This window comes from Propithecus coquereli, unplaced genomic scaffold, assembly GCF_000956105.1.
Source record: "Propithecus coquereli isolate 6110/MARCELLA unplaced genomic scaffold, Pcoq_1.0 Scaffold351, whole genome shotgun sequence".
NCBI lineage: Eukaryota > Metazoa > Chordata > Mammalia > Primates > Indriidae > Propithecus > Propithecus coquereli.
Genome location: NW_012149186.1, coordinates 1,863,117 through 1,872,729, shown reverse-complemented (window position 1 = coordinate 1,872,729; position 9,613 = coordinate 1,863,117). Strand labels below are relative to the sequence as shown.

Here is a 9,613-nt window from a genome sequence, read left to right as displayed (position 1 = left end):
GCAGCCTCGAATTCCTAAACTCAAGCCATCCTCCTGCCTCAGCCTAGGTAGCTGGGACTACAGGTGCATGCTATGCCCAGCTAATTAAAAACATTTTTTTTGTAGAGAATTGTTTCATTTATGTTGCCCAGGCTGGTCTCAAACTCCTGGCCTCAAGCGATCCTCCTGCCTTGGCCTCTCAAAGTGCTGGGACTACACTATGCCTAGCCTATTTTCATTAAAATTTAAATACAGAAAAAGCTGAAGACTCCCTTGACTACCACTTGTGACCCCAGCCTTCTCCTCAGGGGTGCCCATTCTTAGCAATTTAAATGTATATCCCTCCAAATCATTTTCCCTGCATTTATATCCATACGTATCTATAAAACATATAGCTTTGTTTTGTGAAATATTTAACTTACTGCCCAATGGAGGGAAGATTATGCATTAAAAGAGGAATCTTGCTAATTTTTTTGTAGATTCCTTATTCTGATCATGATTAACAGTAAACTTAGCCACATCTTCATAACAGGTCTTAGACTGATGGCAGTTAAACTGGTGAATATAAAGTTGGATAATGTTTAGCAAAAGTGGTAATGTTATAAAAAGGTTCAAGGGAGTAAAGGCTTGAAACCTCAAATATCCAGTTTCATATAAATCATTTACAAGTCTAGGTGACATCTGAGATGGGTCTTAGAGAGGAAGAGGAGTTACAGGGAGGCAGGAGGAAAGGCATGGGCAGGCACCACAGGCCCAGGGACCACACTAGGCAAGGGCAAGATGGAGAAAAACACATGCTTGTATTTCCATTTTCCTAGGGATCATTTTTAAACCAGATTTTTATTTTCAGAATCCAATCCTTTTTCCTATTTACCCTTTTCTACCAGTTTCTCAGGCTATAAATTGTGTAGTTATCTCTGACTCTACTCTCCTTCATCCTGTATGTCTTACCTGCTGGAGAACACTGTGCTGTCCTTTCTTCAAAATGTTTTATCTGTCCTTTCCTCTTCATCTTCTCTGCTATTACCTGTCACTTCATTCTCAGTTCTACTGCTGCCTAGCTTTCTGTGTTCTCCCATGTTTATCGGGGTATTCGATAAACCTAAAAGGAAAACTGTTTCTACTCACACTCTTGACACCAAATGGGTGGGTTTTCTACACTAAGCAATTCTCCAATTCTCTTGGACATCAACTGGGTGTCCTATAATATAACTCAATTCTGACACTAACTACCCAGAATTAGCACAGACCCCACAGCTTAAGGGTGCAGTCTCACAAGACTGTTCCCCACTTTAGATGCCAGCTGCCAAGTACTGGCTGCCCAGGACACCCATACTTCTGTTCGACTTGGCTATATAGTAGGGGTTCCCACAACCTCCTCCTCATATTCAATAATCTGCTATAACAGCTCATAGAAGTCAGGGAAACACTTTACTTGTGTAAAGGATACAAATGAACAGCCAGATTAAGAGGTACACAGGGTGATGTCTGCAAGGTCCCTAGTGCAGGAGCTTCTGTCCCTGTGGAGTTGGGAGAACACCACCCTCCCCACATATGGATGCACTCACCAACCTGGAAGCTCTCTGAACCCCTCTTCCTCCAACCGACATTTAGGGTTTTTATGGAGGTTCCTTTACAAAGTCATGACTGGTGACTGAACTCAATCTTTAGTCCCTTTCCAATTCCCAGAGGTTGGAGGGTAGGGCTGAAAATTCCAAATTTCTAACCATGGCTCTTTCTGGCCACCAGTCCCCATCTTGAAGCTATCCAGGAACCCACCAAGAGTAGCCTAGTTAGAACAAAAGACACTCCTATCACCCAGGAACTTCCAAGGAACTTAGGAGCTCTTTGTCGGGAACGAGGCACAGAGAGACCAAATATTAATGTATTTATTATGTCGCAAATCTTTATTTCTCATTATTTACAAACACACAGTCTGTCCTGACCCCTCACATATAGTTCCACCTCCTGCCTTGGCTGAAACCACCCCCTCTTCTCTTTATCTGAAATGACCTTTCCCTGATCCAACATCTATCCAGCCTCCCCTATTTTCAGATCCAGACTGTCTCTCCCTAGTTGAACTCTATTGCAGTAACACATGGTTCAGTGTTTTTTCAACTGTCATTTATTGACTAGTTCCCAGAAAGGAAAATGTAGAAACAGAATACTGAGCTAAAACCAAAATGAGAAAGACAGAAAGACACAGCACAGAAGAGATTTTGAAGTTTGCTCTATTTGGGGGAAATCAATGAAAACATATTCCAAGGGGGGAAAAAAAAAGGAACAGGTTAACTATCAGAAATCCCTATGAACTAAGGAGTGTTCCTTAATTAAGCATAAAGTTCAGAGATCTTGCCTGCAGGGAAAAAAACCCCCACATAATGGAAAATTTGATTTATTTAGAATATAGACTACGGTTTATAACGAACACAGTCCTTATTCAGTAAATCCCCAATATGGCTACTATCACCCTTGATTATTCCTTTGCTCTTTCTCTCTCACATGTCAGAGATTAAAAAAGATTAAAAAAAGAGTTCACATAAATCCTACTAAGGCCCAATAGGTACAAAATCCTTTTTAAAAGTCCTATGTTGACATATTTATGATAATGATGAATGAAAAAAAGGAGCCATACTGCTGACAACCTTTATAATTTTCATTTGTGTCACCTTTCATATTTTCCTCTAGCCCATAAGCAATTCAGAAAAATTAGGTCTGACTGTCTCCAAGAATAATCAAGAGAAATAATAGCAACTCATGGTAAACAAAGAATTTTCCTAGTTTTTAATGAAGAGACACTTAGAAGAAAGCCATTTCAAAATTATTCAATTGAAAACCCTTAAAGATAAATAACACGTTGGTAGAAAAGTGAGTTGTTCTGGCTAGCGCATTAATATGTTAAACATCAAAGGTCTTTAAGCCTCTTTTAATGGAAAACTCTCTTCAAAATGTTATTTCATTTCCTTAGCAATTAGAATAAATGCACCTCTAAAGATAATATCAACGATGAGTTTTATATGCACAGTTGTTTGAATGTACATTATTTCCCAGAAAGAAGGTAAGTCTTCTAATAGCTTTTAACAAATTTCAAAGGTATCACTATCCAAAGTACTAGGAATCATTGTGCTGATGGCATGGCATGGTTCTCAATCAGCACTTACCCCAAGATCCAATTTTTAACATTTTACATGAATAAATCCCAGACAATAATGATTAAAGTGAGTGCTGGAATCAGACGATCGCAGTCTGAACTCCAACTCCACTATGTACTACTAGTCCTGCCACCACGCTAAAGGACACTTCGCTCTTCAGCCTTAGTAGTCACATTTGGAAACTAGGGACAAGAGTGTATTTTATGAGACACATAAGCAATGATGCATGAAAAGTTCTTAGCAGAACACCTGGCACACACATAGAGCTCAATAGATGTTAGCTATTATTGTTATCCCTTTCTATGCCAGTGGACCTCTGTGAAGGGCAGAATGTGTGTGGCTGCCAAATCTCCCAGGTACGGTTTTTTGTAAAGGCCTTGTGCAGCCCTCTCCTTTCTGCTCTGTCTTCTTGCCCTTCGTTATCAGTAATATTCGGCAGGAATGGGTTTATCAGTAGTATTTTATATATTAACATTTCAAGCTGCATTAATTTCTACCCCTGGAAAGGGGAAAATATTGATTCATTGGGATAGCTAGGTGAGTTTTAGATAACAACTTTGGATCTAAGAATGTTCATGGTTATACTGGGGGTAGTGCTGGGAATAGAGCTGCTTCACTTTTCATTTTGTAACTTTCATTACTATTTAAATATTTGAATCACATATATGTACTTTAATGAATTTGTTGAGCCCAGGAATTATTTAAGTGATATTAGGGATTTTTTCTCTTTATTACTTGGATTGTAAAAACCTAATTATTGGGCAAATAAGAAAAAACAAACAGACAAAAAAGCCAAACACAAACAAAACCCAGAAGTCACATGTCAGAGACTAGTGCCTAGGATTTCTTTTAACATCCACAGGTTAATATTTTAGTCTTTATTGGTTAGAGGCAGAACTCTCAGTATCTTTAACATAAGTGGATAAAACCCGATTTTCTTAAGCATTCTAAATTAATAGCAAAAGTGGTAAACCCAATTTCTTCCCACTGTATGCACCAGAAAGTTCAAGCTCAATTTTTATTTCTTGTACTTGAAATGTAAAGACTATCAGCTTTACTGGATTTTAATATATATACTGGTGTTTATCCTCCAACTGAGGAATCAGGAGCAGTATATGTTACTGGTGCTGATGCCTCAATTCTTACAAAGTATACTTTGCATGAGCAAGCAGTTGTCTGTCTTCCTGCATATGAGGTTTTACTGCCAAAGCAAACTTGCTAAATGGATTCACCTGCACAACTGAAAGACTGAATGACAATCTGATGTATAGACCTCCACCACCATCATAGGTCTTCACTCTATAGCAAATCTGGTGGGGAAAAAGGGGCATCCATGGCTTCCATGAAATAAAAAAGGCTTTATAATGTCAACACCATTCCGTATTTAACTAAAATGTATTAAAATCAACAACCTCAGGGCTACGGACTTTTAATCTAACTGAACTTTCAGAAAGGTTAACTCCTAAATTAAATTTACCTACAAAGGCTCTATTTTATCTTGTGGCAGCAGATGCAGATACACAGTCCTTAAAAAATATTAGAAAGTGTGAGTTTATTCAAAGTCACACATGTTTTGAGGGTTGTCCACTTAGCATAGCAGAAATAAGTCAGAAACATTTTTTTTTCAGTGAAGGCAGATGTCTCACTTTAAAACAGTATTAGTACTTTCTGTAGACTTCCCTTAAGCACTACCATTCACCCACCAAACGGTGACATCCCAGAGGCTGAGGGGGACTTTCACACTACATTGATTCCAGTCTTCCCTAGCATCACGTCACCAAAATACAAAAACAAAGGCCATCTACCTCCTATTGTTACTTATTGCCATTTTTGCTCTTAAAAACAAGTCACTGAGTTAACACAGGGTACATTTTTTGGGTACTAATATTTGTAATTAAAGATTTAGGGTCAGTGTATGAGAGAATTCCATTTACAGCCCATCGACTATATTTAAATGATGATAATTAGAAAATTCTATGACAGAAGACAGAATCAGTGATAGGGAATTTTGCCTTAATAGTTTTAATATCAAGACAACTGGTGTCTGGTGTAGTGGTAGCTCACGCCGGCAACCCTAGCACTCTGGGAGGCCAAGGCACAAGGATCACTTGAGGCCAGGAGTTCGAGACCAGCCTGAGCAACATAGTGAGATCCCTTTTCTACAAAAAATAGAAAAATTAGCTGGAGTGTGGTGAAGTATGCCTGTAGTCCCAGTTGTCTTCCTGCACATGGGGTTTTACTGCCAAAGCAAACGTGCTAAATGGATTCACCCACACAACTGAAAGACTGGATGACAATCTGATGTATAGACGTCCACCATTATCATAGGTCTTCATTCTATAGCAAACTTGGTGGGGAAAAATGGGTATTTGGTCTGGGGAAGCTGAAGCAGGAAGACTACTTGCGTCCAGGAGTTTGAGGTTGCAGTGAACTATGATGAAGCAACTGTAGTCTAGCCCAGGCAACAGAGCGAGACCTTGTCTCCAAAAAAAAAAAAAAAAAAGGTGACAACTGGGTGGGGGGCAGGCTGGAAGAGAAAGGAAATTAACTCCTACATCAATGGATTGCTATCATCAATCTGTATCTTCCTCTCCCCAACCCCCGAACTGACTTCTAAAATTTCCTTCTAAAAAGGTAGACTGGTCTCAGGCAGAACCATGGTCAATAAAATAATGAGAATTTACTCGGAGAAAGTTAATAGGAACAACCTCTGATAATATTTTCCAACACACCAGAACCTTTGGACAAGTCTTCTCAAATAAGTTGCTTATTCAGACTATTCCCCTTTGCTAGAAATATTTTTAAGGCCTCACTTAAACTTCCCTTCAGACCCTATAGCATGCTCTTACAAATTCTTAACAAAGGCAAATCTAATGGTCTTGGTTAAATATGGTATTCAGGAAAAGTGAAGCACAAAAACAGTATGTATTATTAAATATTTACTCTGAATAAAGTACCTATCAGCCACCTGCAGGTCTTAAAACCACCTGCTTCCCTCACACAGATTGTAACAAGATAGTTGCTTTGCCTCAACCTTGAGAATTTTATTTTAGAAAGTTCAGGTATAAGGTCACCTTTGCGCAAAGATTAGACTATAGAAAGCTGAGGGTTGGGAAAAGGATGGAGGGGGCAGATGAGGTTTCTTTTGCAAAGAAAACTGTGAGAGGCAACGGTTTAGTGGGGTAGGGGGAAAAGAATGTACTAAAACATATTTAAGAGGGTAAGACTTCAGAAGTTCATAGGGATTACCCAAGGCATAATTTATCTCAATCACCTAATATATTCTGTATTTCTAAGACCAGAGCGGGACCAAGAAGGTTAATAACTTCCTTGTAAGTTAAAAAAGCTTTAAATGTTTAAGTGCAGAAAAAAAAAGCCTACTGAAAATAAGTCCTTCTTAGGGTGCACATTCTCTGCAATCAGACAAGGATGATAAATGGGTAGGAAGATCTTGGGGTGTCTTGCAAGCAGAGCATGGACATCTACAGTATCCGAATTATGTTGATCATCTGTTTAGTATACTGTTTATTATCTTAAGCACACTAAAATATTTTTAAGGGCTTTCGCAGCTATATAGTCCTCCCTAATCTACAAAGCCTTTCAAATTCCTAAACATAATAAACTTATCACTTCTCAGAGGCCAATTTTCTTTCTTGTTTTATCATCTTGCAATGCTCGCTACAGTTTACTAGTTACAATTCAGTTTCTCTGTGTTTATATGCTGGGAGTTAATGCTTTCAGTAGCATGTCTTCTGGTAAATGGGATAAACAGAACAGAGAATTGTAACTTACACTCCAGTACAAGCAAGTGCTACAATAACAGTGCTTTGGTTTGGTTGATGCTATTTGTTGCTAGGTTCAGTATTTTGGCACTAAAACTGCGGTGGCAACAAGAGAAAGAGGACTGACAGACTATAGTAAACTTGAGTTGCTCTAGTGAGTATGCGGAGCTGTGACTTACAAAGATAGGAAAGAGCTGAGCATCTGAAGAACAGAATAATATAAAGAACTTTAAAGAGACCAAATCAGATCCTGTAGAAAACCAAATAGATCGGTTTATTTGTATATTTTTTAAGGGACTGGAAAATGTTGCCAACAAGACAGTAAAATAAACTTGATGCCCATTTTAAGGAAACAATGCAATTTTATATTTGTTACAACAACATCTTGTTCAAACTTCAACATCCTTGTTTGCTTATTTTGGGAGTCTGAACTTGTATTCCTGGTTTAAAGAATAAGGGAGCGGTAGGAAGAAGGAAGGCAGTGCTGGAGATTGACCATGTGTACATTTTATATGATTTTGGAGCTGGAAGGGAAATTACAGGTCAAAGCGATTCAAACACTGGTTTTACCAGGGGAAACCAGAGAGCTAGAGGATAATTAAGCTCCAAAGGTAAATCCAAGAAGTGGGTGGGGTCAATGCAAATTTAGTAAATCATTAAACCCTTGGAAGCAACCTTTGTTCCGCGGGGAACACCAGCAGAGCTCAAGTTTTTCTCATCTAGAGAGAATTCTAAAAATTATCCTTTGAAGTCAGCTGGCATAATAGAAAAAGACCAGGACTGGGTTTAGGGAGACAAAGGGTCTAGCCCAACATCTTCTGTTCTTATCAGCCAATCCACCTCCAGCAAGACTCCTCACCTCCCTCGGTCCTTTATTCTACATAATTTTTTTGTTTTACAGTAGAAAAACATGCTTTTGTCCTTTCTATTTTAAGTACCTTTAAAGAGGTACTGTGAGATGTATTGGGGGAAAAAATTAACAGCTTTTCTTTGCTTGAAGAAAGCAATCTGACTACAGAAGCCAAATCTACAGACATTCACAAATTTAAACTACAGGGATAACGAGGTGACTACCAAACTGTACCTGATTCAACTCCTTTCTTAAGTACTTTATCTTTCCCGAAGCTCAAATCTGGTGCCAGCCAGGACCAGTACACACCCCCGGGGCTATTTCATTCCATTGGTTGGCAGGCCCTTCGACAGCCTACACCCTTAGGATTTACTGTCAGGACGCCGGGTGTTTGTCAGATATTACACTGCTCGTGTTTTTTTGTTTTTTGCACAAAACAGAATGGAAAAATAACTTAATTTAAAAGATTAATGTGTAATTAGTAAATTCCTTTGGGTAATAAAACTGCCTAAATTTCAAACCCAGAAGGCAAGTCACTTTTTCTACTCCTGTATCATCTGTCACTGTTGTAACAGGAGTAAAAAAAAACCAGAAAATTTATTCCATAGTTTGCATTCGGGGGAGAGTCACAGAAGCCCACGAAAACTCGCAAGGCAGAATCAGACGGGCCGGTCATTGCCTACCCTAGAAGTGCATCTCGGCAGGACACAGACACTGGCACCAAAAGGAGACCCGTGCAGTGTCCGCTCTGCATACAACATCAACACATGCAGAGGCCCAGGATGATGTTCGCGGGGAAGGGGGTAGGCCAACTGCAGGGCGGTTTTAAGGCGGAAAAAATCACTGTCCACAGAGCCTGCCACACCCGAGGCGGGGTGATCTGGCGGGGAGCGTGGGAGGGGGACACCGCCAGCCGGAGCTGGGCCGGGCTTGAGCAGCGGCCCCACACCCGAGGCGGCGGAAGGGCAGGGCCTGGGGCAGGGCGGACAGGACGCGCCGCCGGTGCTCACCTCCCTTGCAGGGCGTGCGGTGCTGGCTGTGCTGGGCCCGGTAGCCCTCGATGACCTCCCAGGAGCCGTCGTCGCGCCGGATGGGGAAGGAGAGGCTCAGCACATGGTTGCAGGGCTTGATGATCCGCAGGATGCCGCGCACCCGGTTCCGCTTCTGCTCCTCGCTCTCCCGGGTCCTCAGGTCCTCCACCAACTTGTCCTCCACGATGCTGGCGCCGCGGTCGAAGAAGCCCTCCACCATCTTGAAGAAGTTAGGGTCGTCCTCGCGGTCGGCCACCGCATCGCTGTAGTGGCGCCGGGCGGCCGGTGCGAGCCCCGGCTGCGGGGCGGCGGCGGGCTGCCCGCGGGCCCGGCCCAGCAGAGCGGCCGAGTCGGCGGCCGCCAAGCCCAGGGCGGCCGGCCCGGCCCGGGACAGCAGCAGCGCTTCGCCCAGGTAGCGGTACATGGCGGCGGCCGGAGGCGAGGTGCGTGCGGGACGCAGAAGACGCGCGCTCGGAGTCCCCGCGACGGAGGGAGGAAGGGCCCAGCGCGGGCTGCCCTTTTAAGCCGCAGCTTCCTGCCTGCCTGGCTGTCCCCTCCCCTCGGGCGCTCGTCGCCTAACGGGGAGGGCGGACTTTGGGGGCCGCGCGCCGCCCAGGGCGCCCGGCCTCCGCCTCCGCCTCCGCCGCGGCCTCCGTGGCTGCGGCGCGTGCCGGCGGGTCGTCGGGGGCGCGCAGGCGCGGGCGGGCCCAGCGCGCATGCTCGTGCGGCCGGAGGGAGGGGCGGGCTGCGGGCGGCCGGGTCTGCTGGGAGGCCGCCCTCTGCCTTCTGCTGGGCTCTCAGGTCTGTGAGCGACGCGGG

General features: G+C 43.0%; 1 protein-coding gene across 1 annotated transcript in view; it reads right to left on the bottom strand.

Moving 5' to 3' along the window:
- GLUD1 (glutamate dehydrogenase 1) overlaps positions 1-9,358 on the bottom strand; it is a 47,858-nt gene extending 38,500 nt beyond the window's left edge. Inside the window, exon 1 of the mRNA XM_012651280.1 lies at positions 8,774-9,358. Coding sequence (XP_012506734.1) covers positions 8,774-9,218 — 445 coding nt within the window. The 5' untranslated portion in view covers positions 9,219-9,358. The remainder of the gene's footprint in view (positions 1-8,773) is intronic.
- Positions 9,359-9,613: the final 255 nt, after the last annotated feature.